This window comes from Arachis ipaensis, chromosome B5 (genome assembly GCF_059453495.1).
Source record: "Arachis ipaensis isolate K30076 ecotype BB chromosome B5, ASM5945349v1, whole genome shotgun sequence".
Lineage (NCBI taxonomy): Eukaryota > Viridiplantae > Streptophyta > Magnoliopsida > Fabales > Fabaceae > Arachis > Arachis ipaensis.
Window position 1 is genome coordinate 148,369,123 of NC_142440.1, and position 14,476 is coordinate 148,383,598.

General features: G+C 35.8%; 1 protein-coding gene and 1 long non-coding RNA gene across 2 annotated transcripts; one reads left to right on the forward strand and one right to left on the reverse strand.

Annotated features, from left to right (window-relative positions):
* Positions 1–1,635: 1,635 nt before the first annotated feature.
* LOC107644392 (protein tesmin/TSO1-like CXC 5) lies at positions 1,636–9,455 on the reverse strand. Its single transcript, XM_016348233.3, has 8 exons — positions 8,700–9,455; positions 7,319–7,426; positions 6,408–6,585; positions 5,257–5,607; positions 4,775–4,875; positions 4,607–4,701; positions 2,422–2,838; positions 1,636–2,212 (listed from the first exon to the last, which is right to left on the reverse strand). The coding sequence occupies exons 1-8, from the start codon at positions 9,005–9,007 to the stop codon at positions 1,983–1,985; spliced, it is 1,788 nt and encodes a 595-aa protein (XP_016203719.1). The 5' UTR covers positions 9,008–9,455; the 3' UTR covers positions 1,636–1,982.
* Positions 1,771–2,425, forward strand: LOC148566182 (uncharacterized). Its single transcript, XR_015883655.1, has 3 exons — positions 1,771–1,905; positions 2,021–2,130; positions 2,293–2,425. It is a non-coding gene; the product is annotated as an uncharacterized LOC148566182 (long non-coding RNA).
* Positions 9,456–14,476: the final 5,021 nt, after the last annotated feature.

Below are 14,476 nucleotides of genomic sequence, written 5' to 3' on the forward strand. Positions count from 1 at the left end.
ATTTCACTTTTGTGTTGTTTATTCTTTAAACTTTTGAAATATAGAACAGTTCCTTAACGATATTAAAAAAAATAATCTCGTGTGATACGTTTTATTAGTATATTTAACCTTTAATAAAACAGTAGTTATGGCAAAAAAAAAAAGTTAAAGTTCTTTTCGCAGTTTGATAATGTGAGGAAGTTAAATTGTGTATATCAAAAAGTTTATTTTGGAGGTGGGGTTGGGTTTAAACAACTGCACATGAATCAAGATTTAAAGTACTTCTGTATCTTATTCTTTGGTATCTCTCAAATTTCTTAAACAGATAAATTTCTAGAATAGTATTTGAAATTTTAAATGGATAAGTTAAAATAGTATTTAATTTTTTTAATAAATGGAAAATAACTTTTTCATTTAGTAAATGGTTTGTACATTTATTCGAATTTTCGTTAGAAAACTTTGAATAAGTAAAATTCAATGACTCTTTTTATTTTTGAAGAAAAAAATTGATCACTTAAAAAAAAAGACTTGGCATAAAATTATTAAATTTTAAAGATGAAAATGTGCAAAAAAAAAAAAAAAAAAAAAAAATCAAAATAAAATCACTAAAGCTCTTTCTGAAAATTACATATAATATTTGATTATTTTTGTCGAATTTTTAAATCTTTTAAAATTTATGTATAGTTTATATTTTTTTTAGAGTTATTTTTGTTAGCAATATAAATTAAATACCGTTTTGGTAATTTATTCTTCTTAAACTAACTTTTAAAAACGAAAATATTTTTTTTTAAATGTTTTGCCAGTAGCTATCGACAAAGAATATTGAAAAGTAAAGTAGTAAACAATTAAGTGTTGAAATATAATGTACGAAGGGTGTACCGTGTACCGAAATAAAAGAAATAATTAGCATTTATTGCATAAAATATTAAAAAATATATATTATAATTTTGAAAAATTTAATCTGGCCATAAGATACATGACAAACGACCTATAGACACGTTAATTTTAATTTTTTTAATTAGATATGAAGATACATATACCATAGTCCTTATATATAAAATTCACAGAATTTTTTAAACAGATCATAATTTATTTTAAAAATATAAATTAATAATAAAACTGAACATGTCCACATATAATCTTATTTTGATATATGTTCTAACATGCCGAAATATCTTTCTATTTTGTTATTAAAACGTAATTCTAACACAAAAAAATATATGTATCAGATAAATATCAAATAAATGTCGTATCTAAATTCAACACTGCGAACAAGAAAACTCCACAAAATATATGTGCATGTTGATCACGTAATATGGTATGGATGAACAGAGGGAGAGAGGATAAACTTGAAGGATTATTGGCAATAAAAGAATATGGAGTTATGCTGCATATTTCTATCCTTTTGACTTTTGAGGATGCACTAATTTAAAGATATAATACCAATTTTTTTTTTAATGATATAAAAACATAAATTATTAGAAATACTGCATTGACAGAACTATTATTAAAAGATGAAAATGACAAATATGCCTTTAAAAATTTCAGAGACAAAAATAGGGCAAGCTGTATGGCATCATCATATCATTATCTATCTATATGTTTATTGTTGTATATAAAATTGCAAAAATATAATGGAAAAAGAAAATGAATATATTCTAAATTACAAGCTATAAAATTCATTGAATGAAAAATCTAAATGACATTTTTATGAAGTTACAACTCTGCAATTTACAAGCTTCGCAATCAAGCAATGTTGAAGCTGAAAAATTAATTTAAATTATGTATGAATAATGACCAAATTAGAAGAAAATTGATCCTACTTGGGTGGACTAATGTTGAGGCTTGTACCCTTTAACAAGCCACTTCAAAGCAATGTTTTTACATTACATAGAACTACAGAAAGTTCTAACCCTAGCATACAGTGTAAGAAAATCTTCTCAATTTTCTTTTCAATGGTATATTTGCACATCCTTGGTTAGATAGATAGATCACTTTCATAGCTATTTTTCAGTCTTCATCTTATTTTCTCCATTTTCAGGAACATTATTATGACCGGGGACTGGTGAAGCCGAAGCTGCTGCGGCCGTAGGTGGAACAATCGATTTGGCAACACCATTGCTAGTGGCACCCTGCTGATGCAAACTCTCGGTAGTCATATTTCCAGTGCCGTTATTGATTGGATCCTTCTGGCTCTCCAATTCACTTCTAGCTAACGACGAACACTTTGTTTCTGAAATTGGAAAAAGAGAGTTTAGGTCATGCAAAATTCATGCTTTTCTAATAGCATACTACATTTTGATGTTTATGCAGAACTCTTGATGGGCATAGTAACAAAGGCAAAATACACTAATTGAAGATACTTCAAATGATATGAAAGGATCATATGAATGTTTTAGAAAGTAAGTTATAACTGAAAATGAGGACAAAATAGTAACTTGCCATTTATTTCTCCCATGGTGATAACTCTGTTGAGGAAATCTCTAAACTTTGTTAAGACAATCCTTTCTTGCTCGGCGTAGACCTCTGTCATTCCTTGTCCGTAAGGAAATTCCGAGGATGTGTTGCAGCCATGAGCCATTGTGCCAACTGGAGAGGCAGCTGTCATGAACGTATCTTGCTCGTCACACATCAAAGCTAAAGTCCCAGGAGACATTGGCCTCCCTTTCGGGATGTCAGCACCATCTGAACTTGAATTGTCCGGGCTGATTTTATCTGCTTGGTTTGCGCTCGAACAATCATCAGCCATAGCTTTCTCAACATCACCTTCCTTTTGATTTGGTAATTGTGACTGATTTGAAGAAGCAAGTGAAGTTTCTGTCTGATCTTCTGTATGCTTTTCCATTAAATTTTTCTGGTCTGAACGTTATTGATAATTAAGATTGGCAAGAGAAAGTTTATCAGCATATATTTAAAAGGGTGATTTCACTTGGCATGTAGCTAAAAAACATTAAGAAAACATAAAATAGAAGCTTGTGTATATGACTACATAACATTCTCAAGAGCATATTAGGGACCTGCAATATTTGGGTTGACCAAAGGAATTTATTTTGCCCCCCAAATTCAACAGTTATACATGTGCATAATGCACAAATATAGACTAATCTAGTAACTAAAGGGAATCAAGGATTAGCCAAATACATAAACACCAACAGATAGTAAGAAATCTGGTCAGGGAACCGTTATTTATATTATTATCACGGTATTGGAATTTTTTTGTTGAAATAATCATTTAAACAGCAAGAAATAAACTTTCTTTGATAAGTATGTTGCTATTGCCAATGCCATTGGGGACGGGTAGGGGGTGACGGGCTAAAAAATAATCTTAACCTTAAAGGTTTAGTTGGTTTAGATTGATATATAGATAAATTTGGAAGATCCTCAGAAAGAAAAACACAAACATTAAGCCTATTCATATTGTGCACTCATTAAATGGAACTACTCATTAGGAAAATGAGGGGAACCGATAAAAAGGCTTTCTAAATGACTACCAGTGTTTTGAAAAAGTGGTTATGGCGGCGCCATGACGCTATGGCATGGTAGATTTCTTCCTTGCTGCCATACATGATAACGCAGTGAGTTTTTCGTGGAGGACGAAATGGCGGAAATTGCGGGGTTTTTCTTTTTGGAATTTCAACAAAATTAGAGGGATATTTTGGTAATTTAGGATACCCTAAATGCTACAACTCACCTTCCTCAGCCTCCTTTCTTCAGAAACTGCCTCTTCCTCTCTGACGGTCCAAAAACTCTTCTATCTCTCCCTCACTGCTCTGGGCTGCACCTAGCCAGAAGAGGCAGCACCTTCTGGCTCCAGTTCCTCCTTCTCCGTCTTCCCTCTCTGCCGTTCTCTCTGCGTTCTGGCCAAGCCGCTGCTCGCTGCCGCTGGAAGCCGTTATTGACTCGCTACTCGCCGCCACTCGTTGCTGTCGCTTCTCGCCACCGCTGCAAGCCACGGGTTCCCTCTCTCTGGTTCGTAACTTAGTGTTCCTACCCTTCTTTTCTTTCCCCAGTTTCCCCTTTTATTTACATAGGTTCAATGTTATAAATTATAAACCTCTCTTTTCCTTCCCCCCCCCCCCCCCCCAATTTACATAGGTTCAGTTCATAATAATTGTGTTGATTTGGATGAAGTTGATGAGAACTAGAATTTAGATAGTTTATTTTGTCATTTGTTAGTTTAAGAACACGATAAGGCAATGGCTTTGGTTTTTCTTGTGAATTTTTAGTTTTTAAGTTCTCTGTCTTATGTTTTATGGTGTGTTATGACTTAATGTTATGTTTATTTTGTTGAATTTGCTACTGCATTTGCAGAATTAATTGGATGCCTTACGAGGAGAAAATTGCTTAAATTGATTAGATTTTATAATTTATTACATTTGCAGTTTTTCTGCATTTTTTGTGCATATATATGTATTTTTTCGGTAGTCCGTCATTTCCCGCAACGCCATCCGCCATAGTTTTATGGTGGATTTTTAACTCACCACCAGGAGCCGCCATCCACAATAAAAAAAACTATGATGACTACTTAATACCGCTAAATTCATACATGGAAGAATAAAATAGAAGACCTTCACATGACATACCAATAGCATATAATTGGTGATTAGTGATTTAGATAGTCAAATACCTGTAAGTGTCTTTGCAGCTTGTCCAGATAGCAGCACCAAAACTGAGCAAAGCTCTTTCAAGTGCTGTGGTTGTATGATGTCTGCTAAAAGAGACCTTCAAGAATAATAATGTCAGTAACTAAAATGTGATAAATTTATCTTCATTTCATATATATGACCAAGTTTACCTGTATGAAAATTTTGAAGGACCAAGTGTTGCAGTTCCAACACGAGTGCCCGGAAGGGAGGGCAAGGATGGGGATGGAGCTGGACTTCGGACATGGTTTACCTGGTGAACAATAAAAAAGCATTCCATGATGATAGTGTATATAAGTCCAGCAATAAAACAGATACCAATGAGTAAATTCACTATAAACAGCGGCTAGGCAATGCGAATAACTTGTATATGGTTGAGCTTTTGGAGGAGTTGTCAAGTTATCAGGGTATTGAACCAAAAGTTTCAACCTCACTTAGTTTGATTCTTCTCATTCGAATTCTAAATTAGAAATTTCACACAATAAACTAAATCGAACTTGGTTATGAATATACTAATTTAACTAGCATTGGGAAAACAATTGTGCGACAAAAAACAGCTGTGCCAAATGAAAACATTAAATAATGTAAACTCAGCTTCAGTATGTGCACGTGTTAGGTTATGAGCAAGTTTTACCTGTTGTCCCAACTTGCTAACAGATGGTTCCTTGGCTGTTTGCCCAACGAAGATTTCCTGGCCTTTTCTTTTCTTGGATACCGGAGGTGATGAATAACCAGATGTACCAATTGCTCCAGTTATTGCAGCATTTGCTGCCTGCTGAATATATGTCATGTTATTTTGATCTCCATGAAACAAGGCCTGTCTCTCTTCGCTTCCCTCAAAATTCTTGCAGTCCATGCATTTACAATTTTCAGAACAAAGGATGTTGGCTTGGAAACACTCACAGTACTTCTTGAGACACCCTGATTTCTTACAGTGGCAACCCTTGTTATGCTTTCCTAATATTAAAACTTCACCAGCTTCCTCCTACATTTGTTTTCAAATTTAAACACTCAACAATAGAGAAACCAAGGATTTTTAAGTATACAATAAAAATTTATCCAACATATTTTTCTTGTACAAGGAATATACAGAGTTTAAAACACCTTTATTCGTCATTTATATAGAACATAAAAAAGAAACTTGCAAGTAATTTACTACGAAGAAACTCCTGTCGTTACATATACCATGAAAAGTCAATCTTCTTGCAAAGACACATTATTGTATCGGCATCGATTGAAAAAGAGTCGCTATGATTCAATTTAGCATTCTATATTGACTTTAAGAGTTTCTAAATAATTAAGGATGTAAAAAATAAGTAAATTATTTAACCGTGCCTAGAAAAGGAATAACCAATTAAAGTTAAGTTTTGGAGAAAATTAAGTCAACACAATGAAAGAGAAGGGGAAGAAGGCAACCAACGGAGACGGTAAAAATATTTAAACACGCTTGTCTAATTCTGTATTAAGAAAATGGTTTGACTCCAAGATTATGGATGACGCAATAGCTTAGATTTTGTCTCGGAAAAGAGCGTCACATGATGAAAAGTGATCTCCAATCAGAATATAGAAAACATACAGCCATAAAGCCAAAAAGAATGAAAAACATAAAGATAACAATGACAATATCTTGCGTCAGCAACAGAGATATAAACGACAATGTCATGCATCAGCATAAAGTTGCAATATGCGTCCAACCAAAAAACATTTTAATTAATAAAACCACTATATCTACCACAAAAAACATCAGATTACACAATACTTGACAAAAAAATTAGACCTACATACCCTGCTATCACGGGTTCCATGGGGGCTGCTTGCAATTTTCGGCCTAAATGCATTTGGATTGCGCTCTAAAGTAGCTTCAACAGCTTCTCGTCTAGCAGCCTCATTTTCAACATTGTTGAAACAATTTACACAATTGCAACCGTCGCAATATATTCCCGATGCAAAACATTCGCAATATCTGCTCAAAATATTGAAAAAAGTTAGCTCCATTTAACATTGTATTGCAGCCAATATGGTGCAATTGTACAATGAGCTCCAATAAAGGGAAATATGACTTAAACAATAGATATTTTGATATTCTGGAAAGGAAAGTATATTGCTGGACAACCAAAATTCAGATAAATTGAGCCTTTGACCATGGAACCAGCAATTTCATATTAAAACTACCCCATGCATAATAAATACATATGATATAGCCAGGGGAGTAATCATGGAAATAGAACAAGGAAATACACATAATATTATCCAGAATTATGCATTTAATTGTTATGCTCATCTATCAATCAAGGAAACTGATGAAAATCCAAGAAAAGAATGGAAGGTAACAATAAAAATCAAAGTTCTAGAATAAAATTAGTAATGCCTGGGCATTAACTCTGAGCACAAGAATGAAATCAAACAAAATAAAGAGTACGAAAAATGATAACCCGGTCATTAATATCTCTTTTGCATTAGTATGTAAGAAAAAAGAAAACCAATTTCTGACAATTAGTGAGCTAAAAATAGCAACATATACAAAATTAATATGAGCTCTTAAGAACAATTTTGTATTTCGTAGTTGCAACATAAAAGTGAAAAAAACAAGTATCCAAACATGCATACGTCTACAGAAAAAGCTTTCATAGGACCATCCACAGAGAGAGAGAGGGGGAGAGAGAGAGAGAGAGAGAGGGAGGGAGAGTTTTGCTTACAGCTTTAAACATTTAGAGTGTTTACAATTGCACTGCTTTTGCTTCTTTGGAGTAGCTTCCTTTATATCAAAGTTAGGTCTTGATCTTGATTTTGGAGATTCTGGTTTCCTGAAAAGAAAAGAAAAGAAAAGATAAATTAATACGAGACCAAAACATGTAGCTTGAGCTTTTCCTAAGGCCATTTGCATGCAATGTAGTCAAAGTGCATATCTTTGTATTTATTATTCACATATACATCAGTTCAATCAGAAACCATAATACCAAACGACCTACCATTTTACCATAATTGAGAAATACATGCTTCAATTTTCAACAAGTAACTTATGAAATTACACTGAATGAAGATCAATCAGATTGTATGAGAAATACTACTGTAAGACACAAAAACATAGAAAACTTGGTGTAAAAATTAGGGAAAATATTAGCAATAGAAGTATATTATTAAATAGTCAAAAAATTCTAATAAAATATTCGCCTTGAAAAGACATCAGGTAAACCTTAAAGTAAAGAAAAACATGCACGGATGCACCATCCCCGGTTACCATAACCGTTGCTCCCAGTCAAGAGGGAAACAAACCGCATTAAATGACCGGGATTTCGGTGTTCAAAAGTACTAACACAGCCACGAGACCGGAAAGTTTAATAAAATCATGTCGCTGATATCTCATAATCGTAACCCCACTATTAAAAGGCTAAACAAAAATAAAAATTACTATATACAACTTCAAGCTTGCTTGGTTCGTAATGCAGACATAAAAACATGAATTCAATGCACTTTGGCACTTTTATCAAAAGCGAGCTACTTTTCCCTCAGCTCTGCAGCTGTTTGCATTGAGAATGAGAAGTATCTTAAACAAGCATACACTTCATAATTCGGAAATCACCGTCGCAAGAAAATTATAATTTTGAAGTTACTAACAAGCTACTTAAAGTAATATTCAACTACCACCACCATTTCGTTTCACACAGAAACAGACCAATATAAGTCAATAAACAACTCGTTAAGCAGAGTGGAACTAAGAAAGAAACACATCAAAGCTAAGAGATGTGCATGAGGAAATTGCAAAGTGCAAACCAAAACATTGCACATGCATTGGTACCCCAAACAGAAAAATCAAAATCTTCCTCACAAAGCCACGATCCCACCCTGATACAGCCACACAAATTAGTTAGCTCAGTTAAAACAAATGCAACTCAAAAATACAAAGAGAGTGAAACCCAACATCCAATCCTATAATTAAAAAATACCACTTTCTTAACACAAATTCAAACCTTGTAAGAAAACACACAATCCAAGTTCTACAGTAAAAAACCTTCAGACATCAGAAACAGCACTGAATTAGCTCAAACAGCTTTAATCACAGTAATAACAAGAACTCACCCCACTTTCACTGCAGGTGCCTGCGGCGAAGGAACCGGCTTTACAACCACCGACGGCTGTGCCATAATCTGCGGCTGCGCCGCTATCACCGGAGCCACAATCTGCTTCTGCTGCTGCACCTGAACCTGAGAATGCAATCGTTGTTGCAATTGTTGTTGCGATTTTTTCTCCGGCAAGGCCGTAAAATCGAGCTGTCGGGCGAGTTTCTTCCCCGTAGGAGCCTCCACCGGCGTCGTTACAGCAGCATCCACCGATGACGTTGCAGTCTTTGAACCGCCATCAACCCCTCCTCCTTCACCTTCCCCCATCACACTCAGAACCCAAGAAAAGCAAAAAGATGTAAGGAAGAAAATCAAATTTTTCTCACACCCCAAGTCCCAAATTCCTCCCTTTCCTCTTACCCGAAAATCTAAAAACGCCAAAAGATGAAAACTTCACCCACCGATTCCGATTATTACCTCAGAAACTGAAAGAACAAAAAAACCCTAAACTAAAAAACTCTCACACCAGAGATTCCGCAGCTCCAAACAGAAGTCCCCCGATAAACTGCAAACAATTCGACGGAACCTCGATCCAAACACGCCGCACCAGAAAGTTCTTGAGAGAGAAAAACAAAGCCTTGAAAGAGAGAAATGGAAGAGGAAAAAAAATTGCGATTTTCAGAGGGAAGGGCTTCGAGGAAGAAGAAGAAGGAGGAGGAGGAGGAGCTGAGAGAAGAGAAGAACACACACTCCCTCTCTCTCCGAAGCTTTTGAAAATTCAATTTTTGTTTGTAAATTTTCAATGGTTAGATCTTCGCGTTTGTTCCATCGCACGGTTCAAGATGCGGAAATGAAAGGAACGGTCTTAATTCATAGAAGGGTTGTCCAACTTTTGATCTCGGCCGTTGGATTTAGGAGTGATTAAAAATAGTTTTGCAGGGCCGAAGCACGAGCGGGGTATTTCCCTCACGTGAGGGTTTATCGGGTGCGGCTGCCACCACCGGAGGTAGCTAGACATGACACGTGGCGTTTCTGCGATGCAGTCTTGTTTGGGTTACGTGGCAGATTTTGATTGGCGTTAGTATCTTGGGTTGAAAACGAGGGATTCCTTTTGTAATTTTTCATTGTGTTATTGTATTGTGGAGGAAGAGGGAGAATTATTATTATTTTGTTGAAAAAGATTCCTATGTTTTTTCCTCCGTTTAAAGTGAAAAATAAAAAGTCACCAAAAAAAAAAAAAGTGAAAAATAAAAAGAAGTTGGCGCTAAAATAAAGGGATCCCAACGAAGTTGTTGGTAAAAGTGGTAACTTCGTCTAGTGACTAGTGAGTCAACGCAAATATTATGGTGTAGCGTAGGGTGAGCACGGATCGATTTGATTTGGATTTATGGTAAAATTAGAATCGAATCGATCAAAATGTAATTAGTTTGGTTTGGTTCGAATTTGTATTTTTTTGTACATGTACCTAAACAAAACAAAATCGATTAAGAATTGATTGGTTCGGTTCGGGTAATTGGATACCCGATGACTTCGAAATTCATAAAAAAAATCAAATTTTTATCTTAAAAATTCAACAAGTACAATAAACATGTAACATCAATAGAAATAATTCAAACATGTTAAATACCAAATGCATTAAAAACTGAACTCATTAAAATCCAAACATATTAATAATGAATAATCATTGTCTAATGAAAAAGTCATATATATTTTTTATTTTTTTCTTTAATTAATATATGATCGGGTTCGCAGATTGGTTCGGGTTCCGCACCCCCAAAATCGATACCCGAACCAATTACTAATAAAAGTCATCGGTTTGGTTCGGATTGAACCCGATTACCCATTGGTTTCAGAACTAATTTAATTGGTTCGGTTCGGATTCAAACGGGTAATCAGGTACCCACTACCCCTGCACATAATATAATAAGATAAGAATTTCGTTAGGAAGACAACGAGGAATAATGTGTACAATAGATTTTAAATTTAGTCCAATACTAAAAAAATAATCCAAACAGTTATTTTAAAAAATTAATCATCTCAACCTTAATTTACCAATAAAATTTACTCAGATACATTCTCTCCCAACCGTCTGCTACCCCATCATCATCAATTATCCCAGCTCTCCCGCGTTAAAAGCTTCATCATCGACCATCAAACAACCATCCATGTAGGTTAAGTATTTTTTTTGTTCCTAAGGTCTGGGGCGAAAATCAAATTCGTCACCTACCTTTTTTGTTATTAAAATCATCCTCAACGCTCAAAAACGCTTTAAAATCATCCTCCCCATCCATTAGACAATTTTTTCGGACACCTTTGCCCCTGAAGCCCTTAACGCTTTTAACGCTTTGTTTTCATTCCCGTGAAAAGGCTTCAGTGTCTCATTTACATTACACACTTAAAAACTGATCTTTCACCTTCAATAATGCCCTAACAGAGGTTCATCATCACCTGAGGAGTAGCGTTACTGCATTTGAACTGCGTTGGCAAGAGTGTGGAAGGAGGTCGTTTCGCTGTTCTCATCTCGAATCAAGTATATATTCACCATTGGTTTTGGTTTTGTGGAGCTTGAACTTAATAATGTGTAATGGATTTCGTTAGTTTCCAAAAACTGGTGGGGTTTGATTTAAAGTTTTTTGTTTTTTCGTTTTAGGGGATGGGAAGCTTTAATCTGAGTGTGTCGATTTGGATATGACAATGGAACATTGCAGTGTATAGGGGGATAAAAGACATTGGTCGAAAATATTGAGAGTGATTGCTGGTCCGTATTTGAGGCATATGTAGAGGTGAGACAGTTTAGGTACACGAAGGAAAACATTTCAGCTTTGTGGTATAAGGATCCAAGTATTGAATGGTTAGAGAATGATCTGAAGTTATTTGCGGGTGACAAATATTCACTTGAGATGTGTAGAATAGCGGAGCTGAGGAGTCATGTTGAGATGTTTGTGGTGCATAAGGTTGACGATGCTGAAGAATTTCCTAAAGTAGGTATAGTGATGTTGGAGGCCAAAAAGAGAAAAATCATAGGAATCAGTTGGTGGTTATGAGGGTGAATAGGGTCTACAGGTGGAAAATGATAATCCGGAGCAAGTTAATGAAGGAGATAACTTGCACCCAGATGTGGCTGCTGAAAATGCACGGGTTGAATCAAACAGTGATTATGTCCAAAGCATATTTTCTTTGGCACAAAAAGATTCTAGTCGGAGATCTGACAACCTCAACTCCCAAGAAGTATTTCAGTCGGCCTAAATCTTTCATGTAAAAATATGTGTGTAAATACTCTTTAAAATGTTGAATTGCAGCACCATTATTTTCTACAATTACAAGGTCATCAACATATACTGAAGCTACCAATTGCACGCTATTATGGCGAAGGCTAAACAAGGAATGATCCTTTGGGATTGCTTAAAACCATATCGAAGGAGGGCAGACGAAAATTTTGCAAACCAGCAACGTGGGGCCTACTGCAGTCCATAGAGAGACTTCTGAAGTTTACAGACCAGTCCTTGTTGAGGCACGTGAAAACCAGGGGGAAGCTTCATGTAAACATCCTCATCAAATTTTCCATGAAGAAATGCATTATGGACATCCATCTGGTAAAGTTCTCAATCTTGGGCTGCTGCCACTGCGAGTGTTGTGCAAATTGTTACCATCTTTACCATTGGGAAAAACGTTTCATTGTAATCCAAGCCTTTCACTTTATTATTTTTCAAAATTATCAGTCTTGCTTTGAACCTCTCTATTGTCCTATCAGAATTGTATTTAATTTTGTAAACACACTTACAGCCATGTGCTTTTTTTCCTGGGGGAAGGGTTGTGAGCTTCCAAGTGTCATTGAGTTGAAGCGCACGAATTTCTTGGGACATCGCTTTGCGTCAACGCTCATCTCTAACTGCTTGAGAGAAAAATAGAGGCTCCTGTTCTATCTGGAGAGAGGCAAGAAAACTGTGGTGTTATTTAGAAAAAAGAATTATAATTCACAAAATTTTATATAAGATAGGACACACCTGAGGATTTTGATGGAGAAGGAGGTTGGTCGGTAGGACTTATTGGTATTGTGGCAGCAGAGACAAAATCGTGCAACCTGACTAAGGGTGTCTTCATGTGGTGACCCCCACCAAGTGGAACGTCCAAAGTGACTAGTGGTAAATCAGAAGTAGGTATTTTTTCTGATGCACTTGGTTCCGATGCATCGTCAGCACAGTCATTTAAGTGTAAAGTACTAGGCCCAAGTGTGGGTGCTGAACTTGTCCCATTGTGTGTGTCTTCTTCAACAATTGTTTCCGTCACAGGAGATCCAATATCTTCAATCCTTGGTTCTAAAGCCTGATCCGCTTTAAAAGGGAACATATCTTCAAAAAATGGACGTCATGAGAGACAAAGAAAACTTCTTTTTCCAAGTCAAATAGTTTTCATCCTTTTTGTCCAAAAGGATACCTGACAAACACACATTTTTTGCTACGGCTGGCAAATTTGTCCCTTCGTCTATTATAATTTTGAGCATAACACAAAGAGCCAAAAACCTGCAAGTGCTCATAACTTGGAATTGTTCCATGAAAAACCTCATATGGAGTCTTGCCCTTCAGTATTGAGGATGGCGTACGATTAATTAAATAGCCAGCAGTTAAGACACATTCTCCCCAAAACTGAATAGGAAGATTATCTTGAAAACGTAATGATATAGCAACATTGAGAATATGTCGATGTTTGCACTCCACTCGTCCATTTTGTTGCAGTGTATTAACACATGATGATTGGTGAACAATGGCTTGTTGTAGGAAGTATTGTTTTAAACACATGAATTCCGTTCCATTATCAGATCGCACCATTTTAACATACTTGTTATATTGCGTTCAAGCAAAGTGAAAATTTTTTTCAATGTGGTTGATACCTCAGCCTTTTCTTTTAACAAATATATCCAAACTGCTCGTGAACAATCATCCATAATAGTTAAGAAATATGAAGCCCCACACGAGGAATGAGTTCTATAGGGTCCCCACAAAGTCACAATGGATTAAATAAAAAATATTGGAAGCTTGATAGGCGCTTAAAGGAAACTTATCTCTTGTTTGTTTGGATTTCACAAATTTTACAAATCTCATTGGTTGTATATTTCTCACTTGCATTGCAGAGCATTTGCACAATTTTAAATGATAGATGCCCTAGTCTCTTATGCCAAAGCGCTAGTTGATTCTCTGTTCTAGCATGACAAGCTTGAATCTTGTGTGCCCCATGATACCAATAGAGCCCATCTTTCTGCTCACCCGCTCCAATCAGCGTCCTCGAAGTGCGGTCCTATATGACACAAAATTTATCAGTGAATTGTACTAGACAGTGTTCTTCATCTGTTAATTGAATAACTGAGAGTAAGTTTTATTTTAATTGAGGTACATAGAGAACATTTTTCAATTCAAGTCCTCTTTCAAGTATCACTGTTCCTTGCTTGCACGCTATCACCTGCTCTCCATCCGGTAAACCGACTGGACACCCGTGTATAGTTTTCTTTTCACACAAATTTTTTCAGGATTTCCGTCATGTGGTTGGAAGCTCCACTATCAATGATCCATAAATAAAAAATTCTCTTACCAGTCATTTTCTCAGAGTCATTTGATTTTTGCTTGTTGATCATATCTACCAATACTTTTCATTGCTCATTGGTCAATCCTGACATCTCACGTCTCATGTCTTCCGTGTTGATAGCATGACTACCACTTCCATCGGTGTGTGCTAACTGCTACATGTGCACGTGCTGGAATTCCTCGAGCACATGTGGCTTGTCATCTGTAATCTTTGCCACCG

Coding starts and splice junctions, on each gene's coding strand:
- LOC107644392 (XM_016348233.3), bottom strand. CDS start 9,007: ATGGGGGAAGGTGAAGGAGGAGGGGTTGATGGCGGTTCAAAGACTGCA. Junction 4,702..4,774: donor CCTTCAAAATTTTCATACAG/GTAAACTTGGTC, acceptor TTATTCTTGAAG/GTCTCTTTTAGCAGACATCA. Junction 2,839..4,606: donor AGCTGCAAAGACACTTACAG/GTATTTGACTAT, acceptor AATAACGTTCAG/ACCAGAAAAATTTAATGGAA.